Source organism: Camelus bactrianus, chromosome 19 (assembly GCF_048773025.1).
Source record: "Camelus bactrianus isolate YW-2024 breed Bactrian camel chromosome 19, ASM4877302v1, whole genome shotgun sequence".
NCBI lineage: Eukaryota > Metazoa > Chordata > Mammalia > Artiodactyla > Camelidae > Camelus > Camelus bactrianus.
In genome coordinates this window covers 20,055,664-20,081,436 of record NC_133557.1, presented here as the reverse complement: position 1 = coordinate 20,081,436, position 25,773 = coordinate 20,055,664, and the positions used below count along the sequence as shown (strand labels likewise).

Sequence of the window (25,773 nt, the reverse complement as noted above, 5' to 3'; positions counted from 1 at the left end):
AAAATATCAAAATTCAAAATTCCAAGTACGGTTTCCACTGAACGCACATCGCTTTCGCACCAGCGTGAAGTGGGAAAATCGTAAGTTGAACTATGGTCATTTGGGGACCATCTGTCTGTGGGTATATGGACAAAACCAGCCACACACAGAGATTCCGACCCTGGATAAGGCGCTAGTGATGCAGGGTCAGAAGGAGGATGTTTTGAACCAGATGGGGGCTTGGCGATGAGCTTGGCAGAGTGAGCCCCACCTTAACACTCTATAACCAGAGTGAGTCCATAAAGAACTTGGTCACAAGGCTCTGCCTTCCCTCCTGAACGTCACCTGCCCCTCCTATCCAACCGGGAGGCGAGCAGCTGGCTGTAACAGGTGTTTACCACTTTACCACTGAAAGTGTTATTGTGGCTCAGCTGCCCTACCTGCCTTTGTCCCTTGGGGTCTGGAACAGAGCCAAGTCTAACTGGTGGGGGCGTTTCTGGGTGTATATGGTCAGGCTGACCCTAGCAGAACTTAGTATATATGTCTTACTAGTTTCATTACACTTAAAGCCACTTCCTCTCCCCTGCCATCTTCACGGTCTGTGCCCTCAGCATCCTCCCCAGAGAGTAAGATGTCTGAGAATTTTAGCCACACTGTGGTTATAACGGGTTTCTTTTAAGTTGAGAAAACTCAACAGAAGAGAGAGAGAGAAACCCAAAAGTCAATGTTTAAACCAGAAGACCAGCTTTTCCTCAGTCCACACACACTCTACCTACACCTAGCAAGGAACTGAAAGAAGAGTGTTAAAGAGTATAATGTAGATTAAAAGAATCTCAGAGCCCCCAGACAGCATTAAAAGTACAGCATTCAAATCTGGCTCTGCCATCAACCTGCTCTCAGTGCTTCATGGACCTTCTCTCTCAGAGCCTGTTTCCCCATCTGTAAAATGAGGAGGAAATATGGACTAGAGCAATGATTCTCAACCCAATAGGGTTCTGATGCTGAGAGCATGAAAAAGTTAAGATTATCTTTAAGGACCCTAGCTGTTCAACTATAAATGAAAACGCCAATTCTTGAAGGAGAACAGTGCCACCTGCTGGTTTCACTTTGCACTTGCAAAATCCAAATACCTGCCAAGGCAGTGCAAGGCAATTTGCTGTTTATTGAGCGCCAACCAAGGTTCAGAGCATTGTAATGCACCTCCTAGGGCACGCAGCGACGAGCTCCTTTCCACCCAAAACTCACAGTCTAGATGGGACAACTGGCATGTACATAAAGCCCTTTGATCCACGGTGGGCAGTACATGGTGGGGTTCTATGGGAACATGAGGTGGGAATCCTGGGGCCAGGGCTGGCTTCTTGGCCTTGTGATCTGGGCAGTCACACAAAGCCCCGTGCTTAGCGGGGCCCTGCCTTGATTTCATGCTCTGCTATCGCTGTCTTGAAATTCATAATGATTTTTTAACAAGGGGGTCATACATTTCCTTTTAGCCCTGGGCCCCACAAATTATGCAGCCAGATTTTCTTGGGGGAAATCTCGAAGAAGGTTTGGAGAGCTGGGTTTGGAGAGCAGAGCAGTAGTGGAGGAAGAGGAGAGGAGGAAGGAGAGAGGGAGGGAGGGAGGGAGGAGGGGAGTTTGATGTTGGATGGATTCAGCCTGGGGGCTGGGAAGACCTCCAACCCAGCAGCTGGAAATCAGAAGACATAGACTTTCGGGTGGGTATGTAGGTGAGATGAAGGGTCCTGGGATGCCCTGAGGGGTGTGGGGAAAAAAAAAAAAAAAAAAAGAACTGCATGGTTGGGCTTTCTGGCCAACCTGGGTCCTTGGCTTCTGGGACTGCTGCCTTGTGGAGTGGCGGAGGAAGTTCTTGAGGGCAGGAAGGGCCCTTGAGCCCCCAACTCCTCATGTTATGAAACTCCTCTCAGCCGCTTTACAAGTGGCTTCTCGCTTCAACAGCGTCATGGGGCAGTGAGCTCAAACTCTCCTGGTGGGGGGCACTCTTGTCGGAGACATTTCCCATCAACTTGTTCCCTGCCTTCCTCAGCCAGGAGCCACTCTCAGGAGTCATGACCGGCTTTGAACAAGCTTCTCTTTTCCCATCATTGTGGGTTTTGGGCTGCTGAGGACAGAACTTAGTCAAGACTTTGGGGAGCTTAAAGAGCAAACCCCTTTTCGTTCCCTTGGGAAATGTCACTTTCTTCTTTCTCACTGTGGGGAGTCGTGGTTCCCACCTGCTAGGGGAGGAGTTTCACAGGAAATGAACTTACTCAAGAGTACAAAGATGGGCCCAGAGGGATGAGAACTCTGAACTCACTCTTCAGACCAGGTTTCCCCATTTGGCACCCCAAGGGGCTGGTACAGGGACATGGCACCTATAATATCTGTGCCCACAGTTCCAACAGCCAGAGCCAGGACCCTCCCTGTAGAGCACGGATTTAGCTGAGGGTGGGAAGGCCGGCCAGGGATGGTTAGGATTTGGTCCCTGAGCACCATGCAAAGCTCCTCTCTCTGCTGGGTTATCGCCCAGTCAGCCCCAAGAATTCTGCCTGGAGTTGTCCTGGGAAAGTTTTGTTTTGCATCCTGTGGTTGCCCCGGGCCTCAGGTGCATCTTTGCTTCAGGTGGAGAGAAGCCTAGTAGGGTAAAGTCCTCAGAGGCAACAGGTGGCTTCCAGGGCAAGGATGGGGGCTCAGGGATGCTGGCTGCGTCTGAATCCCGTTCCTCCTCCAGAAGAGGTCAGAAATGTAAGCTCCCTGCTCCATCACTCATGTGGTCTTTTCTCTGTGTGTCTGGGTAGAAGTACCCTGGGTAACCTCCCTCGGTGGTGAGTTGCATCATACAGATCAGGCGCTGCCTTGGACAGAGGTTGATGCTAGCACAAGAGAGCAATCTCAGACCCTCAGGACTGCATCTTACCGGGCCTTCCAGAGATTTGGCTCCGTTCAGTTAAGATGGAAAGACCTGGCCACGGCCCCAGGCACCTGCCCAGCCACCAAAGTTATGGGCAGGAAAGCAAACGCCAGTGCAGGTCCTGGGCTTCACAGCAGCCACAGGAAGTCCAAGGAGGGGTTAGGGCTTTGTATTCCAGGGTGGAACCCAGTACTCCAGGGCAAGCCCTCCACACTCCAGGGGGTACTCAGTGCTTTGGGTGGGATCCAGTGTTCCAGAAGGGACCTGGTGCTCCAGGTGGAACCCGGCACAGTAGGTCATACCTCATATTCCGGGCAGGACCTGGTGCTTCAGAGCAAGCAGGCCACACCTCATGAGCCTGTGCCCCACACTTGGGTGTGTGAAACTGTGTGTTTTCTCTTCAAGGGGAGACACAGCTGCCTGGAGGGTAGATGCGCTGGGCTTGGCTTTTCATGGTGTGTGAAACTGCATGCAAGACACATGGAAGGAGAAAGAGAAAGATGGAGGGATAGGGATGCAGGAATAAGAGAGATCTACAAAGTTAGAGGGAGAGAGAGAGTGTGTGATTGATTTAGAGAATGAAACAGAGGCAAAGACAGGGAAAGCCACATTCCTAACTGGTCACAAAGGGAGCATCACTCAGGTCGTGTCTTCTTAGGCTGAAAAAGACCTGTAAGATCCGCAGGGCTGGGTTTCTAGGGTGAGCGCCTGCTGCTGATCTGGCTGCATGCTTCACTTCCGCAGCAAAGTGGCAGGGGGCAGGGCCTAGGACCCAGAAAACCGGCCCTGGTGCTAGGCCCCGGCACGCCCCTCAGCGGCGGCAGCCTCAGCGTCCAGGCCGCGCTGACTACGTCTGGATGAAGAGGTGGAAGTTGGTGCGCGTGAACTCGTGGTGGATGCTCTCCAGGAGCGCGTCAGCGTCCGCGGCCGGCGCGGGGGCGCCCGGGGGACCGGGCCGCGCGTTGTACTCGGGGGTGTAGGTGAAGGAGAAGGCGCTGGGGTAGAAGAGGCCGTCGGCGCGCACGAGGCTCACGGGTATGGTGATGGGTGTGCGCAGCCAGCGCCAGTCGCTGCCAAAGGCGGCCACGTCGGGTACCACGCACACCAGGGACCGCGGGCTCCTGGGGGCGGGCATCGAGGTTAGGGCTGCAGGGACGCTGATAGCCTGTATACCCCACCCCCCGCACCCGCTCTGTTCCCTAGAATCCGTGGAAGCGCCCCCCACCCCCACCCCATACCTGTACATGGTTTCGGCTTCCACGTCCCCGAACCACACCTTGAGCCCGGCGTGGAAGTTCTCACCGTGGAGCTCCAGCGTGGCCACATCGCCCCCGCCACTCAGCTGGGGGAGGGTGAGACCAGAGGGTGTGGGAGAAGCGGTGGCCGAGCACCTGCAGCCCTTCCTCACCGGCACCCCCAACCCGGGCCAGCGCAATCAGGAGCCACGCCCGCCAGCACCCCATAGAGCCTGGATTCACCTCGAGGGTGCTAATGAGAGGCACTGGAGTGACAGGCTCCCGGGTGCAGGCCAGGCTGGTGCTGAAGGAGAATTCCACCGACTCCGTGCCGATGATGGTCCAGCAGGAGCTGTCATTGAGCAGCGCCCTGTTCGCCTCCTTGGGGCAGGGGGAGGCCTGGGAGGAGACCCGAGGGAATGAGACAGAAGCTACTGATGGTGGCCATCAGCGGGACCAACCCGCACAGGGCCGGGGCTTCCGCATTCCTAGCGTTCCAGTCCTAGCTCTGCAATTTACCTGCCTGGTGAGCTCGAACAAGATCCTTAAGTTCTCCTATTTAGAGTTAAATAAGCTCGCTGGACTAGCTGGTTTCTAAAGGTCTATTTTCTTAGAATTCTTTTTTTTTTCCCCTTAAACATTGTGCAATTCTATGCTCTAACATTCCATCATTGTAAAATTCTTTGGAAGGGATTATTGCTCAATAACAATGCTATTTTCTACATGTTATGATTTTATCTCAACATCCTATGATAATATTCTCTGGGGGGTAGTATTGCTTAATAATGATAATTTTCCACCTTCTATAATTCTGTCTTCAGATTCTATGATTCTAATAGTCTTTGTTCAACAACACAATACTATTACTTATTATTATTTTTATTTACATTCTACAATCTTATATCCCAGCATATTCTGACTTTAATATTCTTTGAGAAGGAGTATTGATCAATACTATTACTAGTATTTGTTCCCATTTGTCTTGATAGTCTATGGTTCTAACATTCTGTGTGAGGCAGCATTGCTCAGTAAGTAGCAGCCACGATGAGGATCCTACAGTCTAGGGTTCTCTGCATTCTGACTTTCTGGGATGCTTGGGACAGGAATTCTCTGCTTCTCACCTGAAACTGCACCACCTTCTCTGTGGCGAGACATAAGTATGTGCCACCCCCTCCTGGAGGACCACCCGGAAACTGGAATGCACACTTGTGCAGTTGGGAGATGGGCTCGTCCACGTCGAGGAGTGCGCACTGTTTGGCTACTTTGCGGATGATCTACAGCGGAAGGAAGTGTGGCAGCAAGGTGCCTGGGTGCTCACAGGCTGCCCTCCGCCAGCTTTCTGCTACTCCAACAGCCATGCGGGACATTGGCATATCCCCTCCCCATGCCAGCCCTTGACCTCCATCCAGCCCCACAAAGCACTGAGTTTCCCGAGTAAGGATAGGTGTCATTATGCTTTGGGCTCTCACCCTCCAGCCCTGCCCTCGTGGGTCACACCTTCTGCATGGAGGACCTGGGCCCCCCCCAGGTGTACCTTCCCTTCCCATACCATCGGAGGTAGTGTGAGGCCCGTGACAGTGCAGACAAGCTGCACCAGGGAGCCATAGCGGACGTAGCCCTCTCGAGGCGGGAAGTCCCCCTGAGAACAGTGTTCATCAGCTGGAGGTAAAAAGAAGGAAGCGAAGGCTTCAGGCATCCCAAGCACCTGCCCAAATCCCACCCTTCTTGCCTTTGGCTCCTCACATCACACATGGGTCTTATGGGCAGGGCTGGCATGCAGGAAGGCAGTTAAGGCTGTAGATTCTCAGTGGAGAAGTCACTTGTGACCATCCTTGCAAATGTCTGTCCCCTGGCATGAGGACAGGGCTGGAGACTGGAGTCAGATTAGTTTAGGATCAGTCACTGACTCACTGGGACCTTTGCAAATGTTTTTGTTTCTGAGCCTTAGTGCCATGGGGCAAAATTGATTTTCCTCGAGGAGTTGTGGCGAAGATGAAACAAGTGAATGCACATGAGGCCCAGCCCCTGGCCTCCCGATGGGATTACCCAGGTGGAGAGTGAAGGCAGCCCACTGGCGCGCGCTGGCCACAAAGTCCCCGTCCTCCACAGAGAGGTAGCGCGTGGAGACCGTCTGGGATCGCAGGCGGTTGAAGAGGGAGACCTTTGAGCCCGAGGATATGCACACTGTGAGAGGAGGCAGAATCAGTGCCCCTGCCTGGCTTGGTCCCTTGGACGTGCCAGAGAAGTTCCCATCCTCTGCCCCCTGAGACGGTCTGGCTCAAATACCCACTGGCCTAGACACACTGGGCACGTATACGTCACAGCTATAGTCCTGCTTCTGTACCTTTGTCCTTTTTTGCTGCCTGAGCAGCCCAATAAACAGACTTTTATCAAGTAGTCACTAAGTGCCTACTTGGTGGCTGGCACTGAGCTGGGTACTGGGTACCAAAAGTTAGAGCCAGTTTCACTCTGGAGGGAGTTCACAGTCTCAGAGGGGAGAGAGGGAATACGTATAAAATTTCAACATGATGTGGTGAGGGCTGGCCTCGGGAGGGCTTCCTGGAGGAGGTTATACCCTCCACGGGGGAGCAGGAAGTAGGTAGGGGTTCCTCAGGGGGCTGCATAAGCAGAGGCCCCGTGGTGTGAAGCAGCAGTGTAACATTCCTAGGGCTTGACACTGACCTCTCCCAGCCTGTAGTGCAGACTCAGAGCCACCATTTCGTTTTCTAAGTGGACTTTGACCCCCTGGGGAGAACGCACTGGGTTCCTGCCCTCTCTCCCCTTACAGTGCAGGCCACACTGTAGGGCTCAATGTATGCCCCAAGTTCCCATCCATTACATGATGATGATAGTTAATGGGGATTGTGTTTCAGGGACTGTTTTAAATGCTTTACGTGTCTTAGTTCTTTTGCTTCTCTCAACCCTCTGAGGTAGATAATATTATCTCTACTCAAAGGAGCAACTGGCTCAAGATCACACAGCTAGCCAATGGCAGAGCCAGGATTCCAACCCAGGCCACCTGGTTTCAGAATCTGCACTCAAAACCATCACACTATGCTACTTACCCCTACCTGGCTCTTTCCTGATACCAAGGCCAGCCAGAGCACTGCCTGGATCTGAGACACCCTTCAGGGTTCTTAACAGACAGAAAGTAAGTATGGTGTAGGGGTGGGAGCTGGGCTCCGAATTCACATTGACTCAAGTTCAAATCCTGGCTGGGCCACTTCCTAACTGGGCACTCTTAGGCAAGGCATCTGGAATCTAAGGGGCCCAAATGTTTCTTAAGTGAATGGATGAATATTCCAAACCTCATTTTCCTCATCTATGAGTAACAATGACAGCACCCACCTCACAAGGTTGGTGAGAATCAGATAGGGTGATATATGTACACACCTGCCGAGAAAGCCCCCCTTGCCCTACTTCTTCTTCCCCACTTCCAGCGAGGGTAGCGGTGGCATTGTCATTCTCATTCAGGCTTTTTTTCCCCTGATATTTTCAAAGCCACCAGCTCTGAGATTTGTCACTTAACATCCAGGGCAGTACTTTTCTCAAACTGTCTCTTTGATCAGCTCTGTGTGTTTCTCTCTGCTGGGCTGTGCGTTCCTCCAACAGACACTTGCATATACATCAGGCACTGAATACATATTTTTAACTGAATTTCTTCTGCCCTTTTATTCTCATTTTTAATCTGTCTTCAGTTCAGCACCTGCCGGCCGTTTTGGAGCCCCCAACCTCAAGTCGGGTATCTGCCCTTTTTCTCTGCTCCTGCCTAACCTTTCTCATTCCCAGACTTAAGCCGGATCTACTCACCCAGACTCCGCCCCTCTTTCGGCTCAGACTCCACCTCTCTCACTCTGACCCCACCCTTACAATCCAGGACCCCACCCACCCCCAAGTCTAGCAGCTCCAGACCTGCTGGCACCTCCCCAACCTGCCCCGCGGCCGGGCCCCGCCCCACTCACGGTCGGTGTTTTTCAACGACTGCTTCTTCTGCGACGGCTTCGAGATGACCTTGATGAGGCGACTATGGAAAGTGCCCAGCTCCCGGCCCCCTCGGAGCACTAGCCGCAGCACCAGCCGGAAGTGCTTCCTCTTGTCTGCGTCCGAGATGTACAGGGTCTTGGCGCAACCGAATTCCTACGGGGTTCCCGGGGATGGGGGTCCTCTCATACCAGCCCCCCGCCCCCAGATGAACCCACCTCCCCTAGTTATCTGACGTCCGCCCCGTCGGATGTGACATGAAGCCGCATGCCCAAGCTCTTGGCTCACCCTCAAGGCAGAACCCCGGTCTCTCGGCATCCCCACCTATCTTTTGGCAGGGCAGTAAAGGAGCCCCAACTCTCCAAGGGAGAGGCAAGGATCGGAGCAGGAATCGGACCCACTCCCATGCTCTCACCCTGGAGTCCTGCTGCTCCTCGAAATTCAACTTCTGCGTCTCGGCGGCGCTGCTGGATGCGCCATCCAGTCCCATGTAACCACACACCGTGGGCCCGGTCTCCCCTGCCTGGTGGGCTGGAAAGGGACGCGAGCAGGCTCTGGACCGACTCGAGTGTCAGGCAAGCCTAGTTCTCGCCGCCAGAGGGCGCGGCGAGACTGCATTGAAGAACCGCCCCGCTCCCTGGCCCTACTGAATGGTCCCCCTACAGAGGGAGGCATCCGGCAGCCCTGGAGTCCACCCTCACCTTGGCCCTGCGCCGACTTCACCCTCCAGCCAGGACCTGCGAGGTAGACACAGGGTGGGGGGCAGAAGAACCTGCGGAGACACGTAAGCGCTGAGCTCGTATATCCATCTCCACTTGACTGTCCTGTAGGCATCTCAAAGGTAGCAAAAACCCGACAGAATTTTTGATTCCCCCTCCACATTTCTCACTGCCCTCCCTAGGCTTCTCTGTGAACCCCATTAACATCCGAATCGTCCCTTTCTCACATTCCTCATTCAATCCATTAGTAAGTCCTATCCACCACCTTTAAAACACATCCAGAATCCATTGGCTTCTTACCACCTCCACCTTAGTCTCAGCTGCCATCTCTTTTCCTGGACCACTGCATCAGCCTTCCAACTGGCTTCTCTGCTTCCACTCCTACCCCCTTCAACCTGTTTTTCACACAGCAGCCAGAATGTTTTCATTTAAAAAATTTTTTTTAACATATGTTACTCATCTTAAAATTCTCCAGTGGTTTAAATTCAAAGTCCTCACATGATCTGGCCCCCGCTTACCTCTCCAAATTTATTTCCTATGATGTCCCCTCTCCTTCTCTTATTCCAGCCACTCTGACTTCTTTTGTCCTGGAACAGGCCAAGTTAGTCCAGTGCCTATGTCTTTGCATTTTCTGTTCCTTCTAATGGGAACACGCTTCCCCCAGATTTTCTGATGTCTGGCTCCATTTTCACATTCAAGTCTCAGTTCAGATGTCACCTCCTTAAAAGGCCTTTCTACCACCTTACCTTGCTAGCTGAAGTACACCCTCACTCCTCACTTTCTGTCCCATTCCCTGTTCTGTTTCCTTCTAGCTCTCATCACATTCTGGAAGCATCTTGTTCACTGATTTTGTGCGGACTTCACTGTGCCACACTAGAGTGAAGATGCCATGAGGGCAGGGACTGTATCTGTCTTGTTCAGCCGAATGTCTGGTGCCCAGCAGTGCCAGAGAGCCCAGCACATGATAAGCACTCAGTAGGCAGTTGAGGAATGAAAGAATGAATGAATGAGTGAATGAGTGGGGACCATAGATTTACAAGGAAGTTCTGCTATAGATCAAAGTTGGGGCCAATGGCCCCTGAAGGAAAAGGCCCTGATTGGCCTATATCTGAGCCCTGAGTCCTCCCCAGGTTCTAAAAGGCACTAAACAGGCACATAGGGCTGAAGGTTGGGCTGCAGCGACCTTGGAGGGGCCGCTGAGGGACCTACCGCTTCTCATTTCCGTAGGATTTCTGGGCCACCTTGGCGTGCAGGATCCGCACCGTCTGCTCGCACTGTTGCTGCAGGCACCTGCGCACACCTTCCCTCAGGACTGCAGCCGGCTCTGGGGATGACCTGGGAGTGGGGACAGGCCGGTCCCCACAGCAGGGAGTGTTAAGGGGCAAGGTAGTAAAGAGCCCAAAGCAGGGCAGGTTGAATGAAATGAACTGAAGGAAGGGGCCGTTCTAGTTCTACCAGCTCGCAGTCAAAGAGAAGTGATAAAGAAGGGAAGGGACTTGGGTTCAAGCCATGGGTTAAATATTTGGGCTGCGGGGTGCTCAATAAGGCCTATAGGGAGCCCACCAGGACCACCCAGGTGCCACTCCGCAGGTCTGGCTCTACGCCCATTGCAGCCTGGAGCATTGGGGAGAGGCCCCAGCAGCACAAAGGCCGTGCTTGTGCCAGCCTCGGGATAGAGACAGAGTTTGTGAGGGCGCATGGCTTCCCTGCACCCTGAGGGGACCCACCCCAGCAAAGTCTTGATGCCAGAGGGGAAGAGCTTTTGCTGGACCCCTGGACCAGACTTCTCTCTTGCCTGCCTGCAGATGCCTGGAAACATGGAAGGGCCCCCAAACCGTGTCCCCAGGATCCTGGGGGAACATCTGAGTCTTTTCTGGGTCAAAGAGACACTCCCAACCCCTTCTCTCCCAGAGAAGGGGCCTGTTGCTATCTGAGCTTTCCCTGCCCTGATTACAAGGCCTCCACCGGCCCTGTGTAGTGGGCCAGTGAGAGCCTAGGGGCCTGGTGGTTCTCCGCCTTGGCGTTTTGATGGGTGAGGGTGGGAGGGCCCAAGACCTAAGTAACTACAGACAACAGGGAAATGGCATCTGTGATGGGAGAGATTTGAGGCATCATCAGATGGGGCCTGGGGAGTGCCATGAACCTCTGAGGCTGCCCGTCTGAACCCTTTACCCTCTTCTCAGGACCAGAGTCCGAGCCCTCTCCCCATCCCTGGAGGGGGCGGCGGGGGGCAAGAGCCGGGCCGCGCCCTCGGAAGCCGGGCCAGGCAGCCGGCGGCCGAGCCAGGCCCCGCTCCGCCCCTTGGGGCTCTCCTCGGGGAAGTGCCTCGGAGGCTTCCAACGCATTCCGGCTGCGGAGAGCGTAGCCGCCCAGCCTCCCGCTGTTGCCGGATTCCGGCCCCGCAGCCCAAGCCTGCGGCTCCAGGGGTGGTGGGAGCGGGGGGCGCCGCTCTGGCCCCGCCCCAGCCCTCGGGGGAAGGGGAGATCACTCCCTGCTAGTGGGAGGGGTCCTGGCCGGCCTCCCCCTCCCCACCCTCCAGCCCCCTCCGGGTTAAATGCGGCCGCCGCCGCTGCTCGTTCCAGCTGCCTGGCCGTCCCCACCTCGGGCAAGCCGCCCGCGCCGTTACCTGGTCCAACTACCCGGGAGGCTCCGCCCGTCGGCTCCGCTCTGCGGTCGCGCCTCCGAGCTCTCCGGCAGGCTCAGGTGAGTCAAAGGGCCTGGGGGTGCTGAGGGGTCTGCAGGGAGCAGGCATCTAGCCAGACCAGGCTACCGACAGTATTTAACCAAGGCTGCACCGCCTACGGTGCCCCCATCTGACCTGCAGTGCCCTTCCCCACCTCTGCAGGGTCCCTTCCAAATTAAGCCCCCACTAGCACGGTCTCCAAAATAGAGAGGGGGGACTTTCCCCCTAATCTCCCCTCTCCAGGAACCCCCATGAATGTCCTCCAGGTGTTTGTTCTTCAGCCAACTTTTGAGGAATTATTCGTTCTCCTCCCTCGAGGGTCCACTTTCCCTGCCCTAAGGGCTTTTCCGAATCTTTCTTTTTAATGCAAGGATTAACCCCTCTGAGGAGCTCCGGGTTCTAGCGTCAGCCCGGTCACGTTGCCACGTTGCTGTGTGACCTGGGCAAGACATTCCCCTCTCTGGACCTGGTTCCTTCCTCTGCAGAATGAGGGATTGAAAAGGCGATGAACTTGGAAGCAAGTGCTATTTTGACTTTCTAGGACTGGGTGGAGGTGGGGCTCCAGGCGAGATGTTGGCTCAGGCCAAGAGCAGGATAGGGGGGACCTTGATCAAGATTTAGGAGCCCCAGGGCTTCTGAAGGTAGGAAAGGAAGCGAGGCGGCGAAGGCCCCCTGTGCCTTTACCCCCATGCTCTCCAGGGGTGCTGGCCTCCCTCGACTGTGGCATTCTGCACCTCCCACCCCCAGCACATATGGCTTGGTCACTCTCCCACGACTGGCCCTGCCGGAGGGATTTTTGCTCCTCTACCAGGCCTGGAAGGCGAAGGCAGTGGGGATCCGGGATGGGAAGGGCTCCTGGAGGGAGCGACAGGCACCATATCTTGCTCAGAATAGGACCATTCACGGAATTGGGGAGGGGGGCGGGGCTGCGGTTGGATTAGGGGCAGCAGGCCCCCTCTGCCAAGAAACAGAAACAGAAAAATGGCTAATGCAGCTTCAGCAAAAGGCGCGGGGGGGGGGGGGGGGGAGGCGCGATGGGGTGGGGTAGGGAGCCAAGGGAGTGAATGGAAGGAAAAGAGGTGACGCCTAAACGCGAAGTTGCCAGGCAGCTCAGAAGGGAGAAGGGCAGCCAGGAATCCTAGGTTCCTTTGCAGCTCTGTGGGCCACCATCTTGGGCCTCACTTTTCCCACCTGTACAATGGGAATCCTTCGTGATTCTCAAAGGGTGTCGCCAAGGGCCGCGGGAGGATGAGTGCTCACCTGCCCCTACAGGGTCCATAATCGCTCTCTGAGGCCCTGGACGGCTCGCTCGCCGCCTTCAAGGCGCGTCCAATGCCAATGTCCCGGGAACCCTGCGCACTTCTGCTCCTCGGCCCTAGCGCCAGATATATCCTGCCCAAGCCTTATCTCCAAGGCCCTGGGGCTCCCGGCCCCATGTTTGCTCTGGGCAGGGGCACCTGCTGGGCAGATGTGGGCTTCCCACGGCCACCTAGCCTACACAGCCATACTCGGGAAGGCGCCCCCTGGCGGCCTTTCCTGAGAGCAGCCGGGAAGGGCGGTACCAAATTCCGAGTTCATCTGAGTGGTGGGTTTTGGCCAATGTGATGCGGACCTGAAGTTGGGGCGGTGCCTGTCTGAATGCGGTGGGTCGCTGTAGGAGGGAGGACAGCCGCACAGAGGCGCCTTGTGTACAGAGGGAGGAGCGGAGGTGGGAAATGGCTTCAGTCTGCAAAGGTTCACCTGGGCTAGTCCTCGGAATCTCACCGGCATAGGACTGACTCCTGGCGCAGTCACTTTCTTACCAGCGCTGAACTTTTCTGAGCTTGTTTCCTCATCTGTGCAATGGAAACAGCAACAGTCTTAGACTCACAGAATTGTGGAGAGGATTCAGTGACTGCCGCAAAGCATAAAAAGCGTTTTACACCGTGCCTGGCATTTAGGAAAGGCTTTTTGCTTTTTAAATTTTGTATATTTTTTAATCTACTTTCTGTTTGTTTACTATTTTGCAGTTCTGCAAAGTGGAGTTCCTTGTGTCTCCAGCAATCTCGCCGTAATGAAATTTTTTTTTACTATGAAAAATTTCAAACATGTACAAAAGTAGAGAGATTAATAAAATAAATCCATGACCCACCTCTCCCTCAAAACGCCCATCACCTAGAATAAGAACTCTGTAAATACCATTGCTTTGCTATTTTTCCTTCCTCCCTTCAGGCTCTGATACCTCCGTTCACCGTTCCCCAAGCGCCATGAGGGGGCTCCTACGTTCGCTGCTGCCCACGTTGCTGCTCCTTCTCCAGCCCTGGGAAACCCAGTTCCAGTTCGCAGGTGAGCCAGAGTCCAGCCTTCACCAGCAGGGGGAGGGAAGCAAAAGCCAATTCTCCATCTACAGCCAACTGCCTGCTAGGGAGAGAAAAGCAAGAGCTTTGGAACCATAAGGGGCAGAGTTCCAGTTCACTGCTTCACTTCTCTGGGCCTCAGTGTCCCCATCGAAAGAATGTGACTTGGATGTAAGCAAGTTGGGCTCATGTAGAACTGCCCAGTCGGTGTTTAATTTAAAAAAAATCATTGAAAAAAAAAGCAGATGTCACATAAAAACTCTTGGGGGTTCTCTTGAAAAGTCCAAAGATCTGCTAACATGAGGTCCTCACGGCTGCAAGGCAACATTTGGCTGCAGCCACCCACTTTAGGAGGGATACGGGCTCTCTGGGTGTCCATCATCCTAACCAGCCCGTTCACTCATTCATGTTGCCTGCATGGCTCCTATAGGCATTTGAGTTTGTGACATCCCCTCGCCCCCTCCTGAATGGATAAATACCTCCTGAGAATAGCCCTCAGAGCTGTAGGATAGAGATTTGGTAGTCTGACAGCCCAGGCCCTCAGCAAATGATGGGGTAGTGAATGGATCTAACCTGCATTTGCTAGATTAATTCTGTGCTGGGCGCTGTTATGCCCTCGGTTTCCCTGGTGGCGGCAGAGGTGTCTAATGGGAAGTTAGGCTTTGCTAACCTAGGAAAGTCCTCCCTGATTTCCTCACAGGTCCCAGGTGCCGTACTGGGCCCCTGGATTTGGTGTTCGTGGTTGACAGCTCGCGCAGTGTGCGCCCCTTCGAGTTCGAGACAATGCGGCAGTTCCTGGTGGGCCTCCTCCGCAGCTTGGACGTGGGGCCCAACGCCACGCGCGTCGGCGTGATCCAGTATTCGAGTCAAGTGCAGAGGGTTTTCCCGCTCGGCGCCTTCTCGCGCCGCGAGGATATGGAGCGCGCCATCTGGGCTTTAGTACCGCTGGCGCAGGGCACCATGACCGGACTGGCAATCCAGTACGCCATGAATGTGGCCTTCAGCGTGGGCGAGGGCGCCCGCCCGCCTGAGGAACGCGTGCCGCGCGTCGCCGTCATCGTGACCGATGGGCGGCCCCAGGACCGTGTGGCCGAGGTGGCGGCGCAGGCGCGCGCCCGCGGCATCGAGATCTACGCGGTGGGGGTGCAGCGCGCCGACGTGGGTTCCCTGCGCGCCATGGCGTCTCCCCCGCTGGACGAGCACGTCTTCCTCGTTGAGTCCTTCGACCTTATCCGGGAGTTTGGCCTGCAGTTCCAGGGCCGGCTGTGTCGTGAGTGAGGGGAGCGTTGGAGCTAGTCTCGAATTCTCCAACTGCTTAGATTTCTACTCCCACCACAGGGAATCCATCCCATCCCTGGTGGCCTTGCTCGTTTTATCTTTAGCCCCGCCCACCAGGCCGTTGCGTTTCCCTGGCCTACCGCAGGCTCTGTCGAATTCCATCCAGCTCTGCCCACTTTTGCTTAAGGCTTCGCTCTCAAGGAGCAAAGTTTAGAGTGCCCCCGCCCACCTTGATGAGCTGTTTTGGTTTGCCACAGGCTTAATGTCTAACTCCAAAACCGCCCCTCTATGCACGGAGCACTGCCCTTCAAAGCTGAGAGCAATCGCCCACTCCGAACACCCCGCCCACCTGAACATTACTCAGCCCACTCTCATTTTAGCTCCTCCCACAGTGCTCCAAGAGCTGTTCGATCACACCTTGAGTTACTCTCTTCACCTTGATTTAGCATCTCTCCACCTCCTATGCCTTACTCCATGTAGTCCTCCCTTATCCCACTGACACATCTGGCCCGGTGCCCTGGTCTTCTGAGCCTATTCACAGGGACTACAGAGACCCTATACTTTCCCTAAGCCCTCCCGCCTGGATTGGCCCCTCTGAAACGAGTCATATTCCATCTAAAGACATCCTTAAGCATGGTAGCTCCCTCTGACCCCATTCAGCTCTCTTGTGGAGGGTTCTGCCCATTTGTCCCCTGCTGATTCTACTCTTGCATGTCCTCAGGAAAGGACCTGTGTGCTGAGGGGGGACACGGCTGCCAGCACCAATGTGTCAGCGCCCCGGGCACATTTCATTGTGCCTGCAACCCTGGCTACCAGCTAGCAGCAGATAACAAGAGCTGTTCAGGTGAGAGCTATACCTGCCCTGCAGTCTCACTGATCCTGAGCCTTCTGTGGCTCCCTATTGGCTCGGCATCAATCCAATGAAGTAAAAGTCCAACTCCCACACTTTACAGGTCTAAGAAAGGGAAGGTATTGCCTGGGACCACACAAGTCCTTGGTGGCACCAGGGCTAGAAATCTTGACCCCACAGTTAAGTGTGCTTTCTACGGCCTTCTCTCCTCACTCTTTCAGATTTGCCTTCTATCTGACTCGAATACACCTCCCAAACTTGTGTCTTTTCATAGGCACATCTTTACTGTTTCTGTTACTTAGACACTGTTGGGGTCTTCAGTTGGGGTCTCCATATATCCCTTACATTCCCCACCTCCGTATATGCTGCTTCTGCATCTCAGTTCTTTCTGGGCTGCTCACCTGGGCTGCCTTTGCTGTTCCTTTCTGCACCTGCAAATCTCACAAGGCCTGGTTTTTCATTTTTGCCTTCTGAAAAGCTGTCACACACAGTGCCTTGCTAAAGCCATTGGGATTTTTTTTTTTCTCATGTATATGTGTGCTCAATCCTTTGATCATAATGGCAGCTACTGTTTATTGAATGCCAAGTTAGTGTCAGACATTGCCCTAGGAGTGTTACGTAACATCATCTCGCAACCTTACAACATTCTGGAAAAAGAGGTCCTGTGTTTCTAATAACCCAGATGTCAGCTGGGGTCTTCTTATTTCTGGAGCCTAGAAGAGGCTGGCTGGAAGCCCCATTTGATGACCTGTGAACATTCAAAACCCTCCCCAATAACTCTGAGCATTCCTCAAGTGCTTACATCTGTGGCTTCTGCTGAACTTGTTTAATTTACGGGCCCCGTAAATTTCTCAATTTCTCAGTCCCCACTATTCTCATTCATGCCTGTAAATTAGTCTCTTCCTTGGTTTCCACACTTGTGCACGCAAAAGCATGTGTGTGTATGTAAATTGCACATATGCCTATTTTACTAAAGATGAGGGTGGAAAGGGGTGTGAGTTGACACTTTGAGTGAAGTCAAACGCACACACAGAAAAAGAAACACCCGTTATGTATAACTGAATATTAGACACCCTTGATCCTGAAAGTCCTTAGTCACCCTGCTACAGGGAACTTTTCACTGGCAAACTCAGTCCACAGTTACTCACCTTCACACCGTCTCTTTTCTAAGAACCCTAAATTCTCACACCTTGTGCAGGACAACTCACCTCTCCTCAGTCCCTATTCCCCAGCTCAGCTCTTGGCCATATATGCACATCTAAACCATCAAGATCCTCAACAGGGCAATAGTTCTGTCTCCTCAGAAGGCAGTTGTAAACAGCAATTGCTCTCTTCCATTATATATCCATTTTACAGATGGGGAAATGGAGGCTCAGACAGGTAAAGTGGCAGAGCCTTCTCCTTCCCTGTGAGTTAGTGAGCATCTGGAGGGCAGGAGTCTTGTCTTCTACAACTGTAGATTCCCGTTTTCATGCATGGCTTAGTAACAGGCATGCTGGGATACATCTGGGGCTTGAGTTGGCCCAGTGGGAAGGTGTACACTTAGAGAAATCAGAGATGCCTGGGTAAAGCCCAGGCTAATTAGGTCAGGATCTGTGGGGGTTGGGGTCCAGGCATAGGTGTTTTTAAAAAGCTCCCCAGGGGGCTGTGCTGTCAGGGCTGAGAAGTGCATCCCCAGGCATATGCTGACCTCACCTCTTTCTCAGCCATCGACCTGTGCACTGAAGGGACCCATGGCTGTGAGCATTACTGTGTCAGCTCCCCGGGCTCCTATTTCTGTCGCTGTCGGGCAGGGTTTGTACTCCAGCAGGTCCAGAGGAGCTGCAGGGGTGAGAGAGCCCCCCAGTGAGCACGCTGGACCAAGAGCTCTGATGGTTCCAATCCGAAGTGCCATCTTGCTATCTGTTCTTCCCACCAGCCGTTGACCACTGCAGCTTCGGGAACCACAGCTGCCAGCATGAGTGTGTTAGCACCTTTGGTGGGCCACGGTGCCGCTGCAGAGAGGGCCACGACTTGCTGCCCGATGGGAGGAGCTGTCAGGGTGAGGAGGGGTCTCCCGCGTTTGTGCAGAGGAGCAAGGGATCTTAGCCGGTGGAGTCCACCCTGACTCATCTCATCCTGACTTGTCTCTCCTTTAAGCCCGGGACCTCTGCAATGGTGTAGACCACGGATGCGAGTTCCAGTGCGTGAGCGAGGGCCTCTCCTACCGCTGCCTATGCCCTGAGGGGCGGCAGCTCCAGGCAGATGGCAAGAGCTGCAACCGTGAGTTATGGGTGGGAGGGGGTGCTGTCTGCCTCTGCCCCACTGCCCACATTCTGAGCATCCTTGACTTTGTCCTTGCCATGGTCTAAGGGTGTGGTATGAATGTGTGTGTATTGGTGGCATTGCCCTGCCTCCATCTCTTTCCCTCAATCTTCTACCCTGCTGCCAAGGTTAATTTAAAAAATACATATTTGATCACACTTCTCCTTGCTTGAAAGCCTTCTGTGGCTCACCAGTGCTTACAAAATAAAGATCAAATGTCTTACCCCTAAGTTTTTCAAATGGTGAATGGAACTGCATTTGAAGCACAAATGATGGGTGTAACCACAGTGGACAGTGAAATCAAATTAGTGGGTTAAAATTCAGAATTTTAAAGAGAGAGAGAGAGAAAATAGAGTTCACTGCATGTAGAAAGAGCAAGTATTGTTCATGAAACTTAATGTTAATTATATATAAGTGCATCATGATGTATTATTGTTATTATTGTTGTTGTTATTACTGTTATCATTATTATTTTACTGTGGGTTGTGGTCACAATTTTGAAACCACCACCTTAAGTCATCACAGTCTAGTAGTGTCAGCCAACCCCATCAACCTGTCTCCTGCCAAACTTGTACGTTTTAGCCATGCTGGCCTGCCCATTTCTGAACCTGTCAAAAGCTCCCAGCTTCTGTGCCTCCGCACATGCTGCCCTCACCATCTGGAATGTCCCTTCCTGCCTTGGAGAACTCCTACTCATCCCTGAAGACTAAATCGAATGTCACCACCTCCATGCAGCCTTCCTCACCAACTCCAGGAAGAATGAATTATTCCTACTTTGCTCCCTGCACCCCCCTCTATTCTAGCACTCTCCGTGAGGGTAGCCATGGCATATCTGATTGCTCTGTTCTATCCTGATTTCTTTGTGGATCAGGATTCTGTTTCATTTATTGTTGAACCTCCTTCAGGGTCTAGCAAAGTCCCTAGCTCAGAATAGGGGAGGCATCCTTATAGCATGACTAGGACCTTGAGTTTTGGGGTCAGGTAGACCTGGCTTCACATCCTTGCTCAGCCACTACTAGTGGAATCTGGAACAAATAAATGCCTATCTTTCAGAACCTCAGATTATTAGAAAATGTGGATAATACCCAAGGTTATTAGGAGGACTGAGAAAAAATATATAAATCATCTAGCTCAGTGCCTGGCACATGGTAAGCTGTCAAATAGTAAGGTTTGTGCTTTTATTTATTACTGTCAGTAGTGGTCAAGTGTTTAGAATTCTGTCTGATATGTAGTAGATGATCAATAAATGGTAGCTATGATGATGATGATGATGATGATAATGATGATTTAAAAGATGCTGTTAGCAAGTTGACTTGTGCTAAGCACTCAATAAATGGCAAAAGTTATAATGATGCTGCTGATGATAACATTATTATTATTTAGCATAGCTTGGCATAGGAAGGACTTCACACAAAGTATCTGTTACATAATAAATGTGAATAAATAGATGAGCAGTTGGCTCCTGCCAGCCAAGAATCTGGTCCCTCAATCCCAGCTCTGCTCACCGCCTAGGGTGCCGGGAAGGCCACGTGGACCTGGTTCTGCTCGTCGACGGCTCCAAGAGTGTGCGTCCTCAGAACTTCGAGCTAGTGAAGCGCTTCGTGAACCAGATCGTGGACTTCCTGGACGTGTCCCCCGAGGGCACGCGCGTGGGGCTGGTGCAGTTCTCGAGCCGCGTGCGCACCGAGTTCCCGCTGGGCCGCTACGGCACCGCGGCCGAGGTGAAGCAGGCGGTCCTGGCCGTGGAGTACATGGAGCGTGGTACCATGACCGGGCTGGCGCTGCGTCACATGGTGGAGCACAGCTTCTCCGAGGCGCAGGGCGCACGGCCTCGCTCCCTCAACGTGCCCCGCGTCGGCCTGGTCTTCACCGACGGCCGGTCCCAGGATGACATCTCAGTGTGGGCAGCGCGCGCCAAGGAGGAAGGTGGGCTGGGCGCGGGCCGCACTGGCCTGAGGTTGGGCTGGACGCGGGGGAGGCGGCTTTCCTGAGGCCTAGGGCGCCCCCTGTGTCCCTCGACCCTGTAGGCATCGTCATGTACGCCGTGGGTGTGGGGAAGGCGGTGGAGGAGGAGCTGCGAGAGATCGCCTCCGAGCCAGCCGAGCTGCACGTGTCCTACTCCCCCGACTTCAGCACCATGACGCACCTGCTGGAGAACCTCAAAGGCAGCATCTGCCCGGGTGAGCACATCTGTCTCGGGACCCCTCCTCTCACTGCCCAACCTCCCATAGCTCCCTTTCCTATTCGCTCCCGCCCCCTTTATTGAGTGACAGCCAGGGGATGGGCTCCTGTCATTCAAAGTGTGTGTAGTCTATGGACCAGCGGCAGGGCTGTCACCTGGTGGTTTGTTAGAACTACAGCATCTCCTGCACTCTCTAGACTGACTGAATCTGATTTTGCACTTCAACAAGCCCCTCAGGGGACTTGTATGTATGTTAAAGTTTAGGAAGCACCAGACGAAGCTAGCTGTCCCCCAAATCAGTGGGTGTTCAGAATAATTGGGGGAAATTTTTTCAAAGGCAAGCCCCAAGTAGCATTGGTGAGGGGAACTACAGCAGAAATCCCTTTAACTTGGTGAAATTCAACTTTACAGACCTGGCAAAGTGGCAGGACTGTGTATTTCAAGTACACAAAGATGTGTATTAAAACAAAAAGCTGGTAAATTCAGTCTATCTACTTTATTTGGGGCTCAGCTGAGGAAAAAGGGACCAACCCTATCTGTGGAGGGGCAGTGGGCTGTTGAACTTGTCTACTGTACTTTAAAGGCCATATAGGGAATTTCTGGGGGGAAATTTTAACATAGAGTCTTTAGAGTCTAACCCAGGCCTAAGGTATGACTCTTTCAGATTACCAGGCCCCATGTCCAGAACTAGGTTTATTAGGACTGGACTGGGCCTGGAGAAACTATATTTTTAAAAAATACACACACACGTGTGTGTATGTATATGCATATACATGTATATACACACATGTACACCTACGCATCTCTCTCTCTCTCCCTCTCTCCAGGCTGATTCTAGTAACTAGCCAGGGTTTTGTGGAGGCACTGCATTAGCTGCTCCTTCAGAGTCCTTCCTGCCCTAACTCTTAAGTTTTCCACAGTGTGAGTTTGGACAAGTCACCTAACCCTGACCCTACCCTTAACTTTCCTCTTCTGTAGCAGGGGAGGGTGCTGGCTGCCCCAGGTTACCACCAGCTCTAGAATTCTAAGAGAACTCTGGACTGTGTGGTTGAAGATCTTCACCAATTGGCTGGATAACCTTGGGCAGCTCCTCCCCCTTTGTTAGCCTTTGGTTTCCCCATCTGCAAAGTTAGGAGTCTTTCTGGGACTGTTATCAGTATCATTGGTGACACAACATACAGCAGTTTGCTGAGGGTGCATATAAGACTAAGATACAACTTTTAAATCATAACAGCAACTCTGTATTGAAGGCAACTGCCAGGCATCGTGCAGACGTTTACAATGGCACACATTGACAGAATTCAGTGAATCTAGGATACCATCTGTTATAAGATTCACCATTATTTTCTATACTGCTAAGAAAAAAAGATGCCAAATTTAATTGTAATGCACTTATTTTCATTTCAGAGATGTTGAAATGTATGAAGAGATAGAGAGAGGCCTGGATCAGTGGTTCTTTTTCTTTCTTTCTTTCTTTCTTTCTTTCTTTCTTTCTTTCTTTCTTTCTTTCTTTCTTTCTTTCTTTCTTTCTTTCTTTCTTTCTTTCTTTCTTTCTTTCTTTCTTTCTTTCTTTCCTTCCTTCCTTCCTTCCTTCCTTCCTTCCTTCCTTCCTTCCTTCCTTCTTCAACAAAGAGGATTTATTTGCAAGGCAGGCAATTGAGGAGATGGGGGAACAAATCTGAAATCTGCCTCCTCAAAGGCAAGGGGCTTAGGTTATTTGTGGGATGAAATGAAGTTTCAGGGCGGTCTGAGGTGTGGGGAGCGTGGGAAACGTGATTGGGAAAAGTTGTGATAATTGTTAGTTTTGGGAAAAGGTGTGATACTTGTCATTTTGCACAAATGTAACTAAGCTACAGGCCTCTGCACATTCAAAAGGTCACACGGGGGATCGTCACCTACAGCCAGCTGAAGCGTGGGTGGTCCTATTGGATCAGTGGTTCTTAAAATTAGGGTGCAACAGACTCCCCTGGAGGGCTTATTAGATCGCAAATTACTGGCTCCAACCACAGAGCTTCTGATTCAGTAGGTCTGGGGTAGAATCTGACTATTTGTTTTTCTGATAGCTTCTTAGGTGATGCTGATGCTGCTGGTCCAGGGACCACACCTGGAGAACCACTGGTCTAATTGAAATACACTAGAAAGTGTTTACTTGTGTCAGGTAATGCTCTAGATCAGCACTGTCCAGTAAGGTAGTCGCTAGCTACATACGCCCATTTAACTTAAATGAAAGAAAATAACTTAGTTCCTCAGTCACACTAGGCACATTTCAAGGGCTAAAAAGCCATGTGTCTTTTTTTTTTTTTTTATGAGGGGGAGGTAATTAGGTTTATTTTTTTATTTATATTTGGAGGAGGTACTGGGGATTGAACCCAGGACTTTGTGTATGCTAAGCATGCACTCTATCACTTAAGCTATACCCTCCCCCGCTAGCCACATGTGTGTTGTGGCTAACACACTGGACAGGGCAGATACAGAACATTTCCATCACTGCATAAAGTTTCGTTTGGACAGTGTGCTGTGGATTCTCGCTACTCAAAGTGTGGTCCACGGGCCAGCGGCATCAGCATCACTCAGGAGCGGATTAGAAATGCAGCATCTCAGCTCCTTCCCTGTTAGCAACAAGAATCCATATTTTATCAAGGTCTCCTGTTGATTCCAATGAGCATCAGGGTTTGAGAAACCTTCTAAGATGTGTACACACATACACACACACACAAATTGTAGAATCATCAGCACCACCCAACGAATAGCTTTTCTCACTGTATCCATTTTTACAGGTAAGGAAACGAAGGCTTACAAAGGTTGAGTGAGTTTTCCAATATCTCATAGCGAGGTAGCTGGGACTCATCCCAGGTCTGGCTGAATCCTAAGCCGGTACACTCAACCGCAGGCCAGGTGGAGGGATATCGGAGGGCCTCGGCCACGGCCGGCCGGTCCTTTTGCAGCTTCTCACTCCCGTGACTCTCTGTGCCCCGCTGGCAGAGGAGGGCATCAGTGCTGGGACAGAGCTTCGGAGCCCGTGCGAATGCGAAAGCCTCTTGGAGTTCCAGGGCCACACGCTGGGGACGCTCGAGAGTCTGTCGCAGAAACATATCCTTTGGGGCTAGGGGCTCGGGATGGAGGGAAGGTGAAGGGACCCCCATGAGCCCCGGCGGCTTCCTTAACCGCTCACTGGCCCAGATGACGGCGCGCCTGGAGGATCTGGAGAACCAGCTGGCCACCCACAAGTGAGGGCCGCGGGTGGCCCGGACCCGGGCAGGGGGCGCGGCCCCGCGGACTGGGCCCCCCTCGTGCGCCGTCGGGGCGCCGGGGCCGGGCGGGATCTGAGCCCCTCGGGCTTGGGCTGTCGGGGGAGGAGGCGCTGGCGGGCTCCCAGCGCTGCGCTCGAGCTGGCCTCGCCTGGACCAGAAGCCTGACTGCGGGGGTTGGGGGTGGGGAATGGGGACCGAGGGACGCGTGCTGCGCTCAGTTCTTTGTTGGATTTCTTTTTTTGTTTGTTTGTTTTCTTTTTCTTAAAAAAAAAAAAAAAAACAACTGCTTTCCACGGAGTAGGTGTGTGTGTCTTCCTGTGCCGCCGGGGGGAGGGGAGGCCAGACAGAGCGCGCTCCAGCGGCGCCCAGGCGGCGTCTCCTTGGAGAAAGGCGCATTGTGCGGGGGTCGGGCTGAGGGGCAGGGGGCCGGGAGCTGCTTCCCCCTGCTTGTTTATTCAACCGAGAACAGATGGCTCCTTATGCAGGCTGCAGGAAAGGAGGGGGCTGCACAGGTACCCTTGGGGTCTGGGCAAGGCTGCGTCCCTCCATCCTCCAGCGGATCGGACACTTGGCTCTCTGGCCGTGCCCCTCTCCTGGTGTCCCCCAGTCTGGCTGGAAAGCTGTTAGAACAGGGCGGGGGAGTTAGTGAGGCAGCAGGAGGCAGTAATTGAACCCCTAAATGGATAGGGTGGGGAAGCATAGGTAAGTTTCACCTGGATTTTATCTCCCTGAACTAGGTTGGAAGAAGAGAGGATGTCAGCCAGGACCTCTGGCCCAGGGTAGCCTGCTCAGCTTCTGTTCTCCTCCAAAAAAACCAAAACCAAAACTAACCTTCTATCGGTAAGGAGCACAAACCAGTACAATTTCCCAAATGCGTGTTAGAAACTGCAAAGATTAAAATGCTTCCAGTCCTAGCGTGATTATGGGCAAATAACTGGGTTTGTTTCCTTATGTGTAAAATGGGGATTGAAATAATTACTCTCAAGGGTGATGGTGAGAATGGAGGAAATTGTTCTAAGGCATCGGACATTGTGCCTGTTGCATATTAGGTTCTCAATTAATGGTAGCTGTTAATGATTCTTATAATAATAACTCACATGTTTAGTCTTGGGCATTATTCTAAGTAATTCGCAGGTATTTTCATTTTTTTCCTCCCAACGACCTTGTGAGGTAGGAATTATTGCCTATATCATCTCCATTTTACAGGCAAAGAAACTGAGTCATTGAGAGGGTGAGTTTCCCAGAGTCATGTGATCAGTGAGAAGCTGAATCAGTATGTATTTGTTTCCTATGGTGGCTGTAACATTACTGCAAATTTAGTGGCTTAAAAAACACAAATACTCCTTGAGGTCAGAAGTCTAAAATGGGTTGGCAGGGCTGCATTCCTTCTGGAGACTGTTGTTTCCTTGCTCTTTCCAACTTCTAAAGGCTACCTGAATTCAGGTCATCACTTCAGCCTCTGCTTCTGGCATCACATCTCCTTCCCTGACTCTGACCCTCTTCTCTCCACAGCAGCAGGACCCTTGTGATTATACTGGGCTCACCCAGCTAAGCCACTGTAATCTCCCCATCTCGAGCTCTTTATCACATCTTCAAACTCTCTTTGCCCTGTAAGATAACATATTCCGAGGTTCCAGAGATTAGGACGCAGACATCTTTGGGGGGACCATTATTCTGCCTTCCACACAGTACTTGAAGCCAGGCAGACTGAGTTCAGAGCAGGCACTGTTAAGCCTGTCTATGCCTGGCACCTAGGTGGGGTGAGGAGGGAGAAACAATACTAAGAAAAGCCCCTGAGCTGGGGGAGCTCAGAGCTGGAGGGAGTGAGGTGCACTTGACCATAACTGTAGCAGAAAGAGGATCCTTTAGGTGAGGGGATGGAGCAATCGGCAGGCAAGAAGGGAAGAATCCTGGAAGAGGTGACCTGCAGCCAAGCCTTAACCCATGGCTGGAATTTCCCTAGGTAGCCACGAGGGATCTCATAGGTGAATGAAGCACAGATCTGTGTGGTCAGGAGTGACTGGAGTGTGGGGTGATGGGATGATTGAGATCTTACCTGGACATGAG

General features: G+C 52.6%; 2 protein-coding genes across 8 annotated transcripts; one reads left to right on the top strand and one right to left on the bottom strand.

Annotated features, from left to right (window-relative positions):
- Positions 1–1,121: 1,121 nt before the first annotated feature.
- RBPJL (recombination signal binding protein for immunoglobulin kappa J region like) lies at positions 1,122–13,707 on the bottom strand. 5 transcript variants are annotated; one of them, XM_074347337.1, is made up of 12 exons: positions 12,766–13,707; positions 11,449–11,557; positions 10,032–10,157; positions 8,805–8,875; positions 8,519–8,634; positions 8,085–8,259; positions 6,169–6,306; positions 5,672–5,781; positions 5,244–5,396; positions 4,366–4,521; positions 4,113–4,229; positions 1,122–4,005 (listed from the first exon to the last, which is right to left on the bottom strand). In XM_074347337.1, the coding sequence occupies exons 1-12, from the start codon at positions 12,782–12,784 to the stop codon at positions 3,802–3,804; spliced, it is 1,494 nt and encodes a 497-aa protein (XP_074203438.1). In that variant the 5' UTR covers positions 12,785–13,707; the 3' UTR covers positions 1,122–3,801. The 5 variants fall into 5 exon arrangements, with proteins under 5 accessions (XP_074203438.1, XP_074203435.1, XP_074203434.1 ...); XM_074347334.1 differs by having other exon boundaries at positions 1,122–4,008; positions 4,164–4,229; positions 12,766–13,706; XM_074347333.1 differs by having other exon boundaries at positions 1,122–4,008; positions 4,126–4,229; positions 12,766–13,702.
- Positions 10,232–23,903, top strand: MATN4 (matrilin 4). 3 transcript variants are annotated; one of them, XM_045519343.2, is made up of 10 exons: positions 10,239–11,525; positions 13,717–13,830; positions 14,542–15,111; positions 15,841–15,963; positions 17,888–18,010; positions 18,109–18,231; positions 19,786–20,199; positions 20,301–20,453; positions 23,438–23,545; positions 23,628–23,903. In XM_045519343.2, the coding sequence occupies exons 2-10, from the start codon at positions 13,752–13,754 to the stop codon at positions 23,684–23,686; spliced, it is 1,752 nt and encodes a 583-aa protein (XP_045375299.2). In that variant the 5' UTR covers positions 10,239–11,525; positions 13,717–13,751; the 3' UTR covers positions 23,687–23,903. The 3 variants fall into 3 exon arrangements, with proteins under 3 accessions (XP_074203432.1, XP_074203433.1, XP_045375299.2); XM_074347331.1 differs by lacking the exon at positions 23,628–23,903 and having other exon boundaries at positions 10,232–11,525; positions 23,346–23,485; XM_074347332.1 differs by lacking the exons at positions 23,438–23,545; positions 23,628–23,903 and adding an exon at positions 23,233–23,351 and having other exon boundaries at positions 10,234–11,525.
- Positions 23,904–25,773: the final 1,870 nt, after the last annotated feature.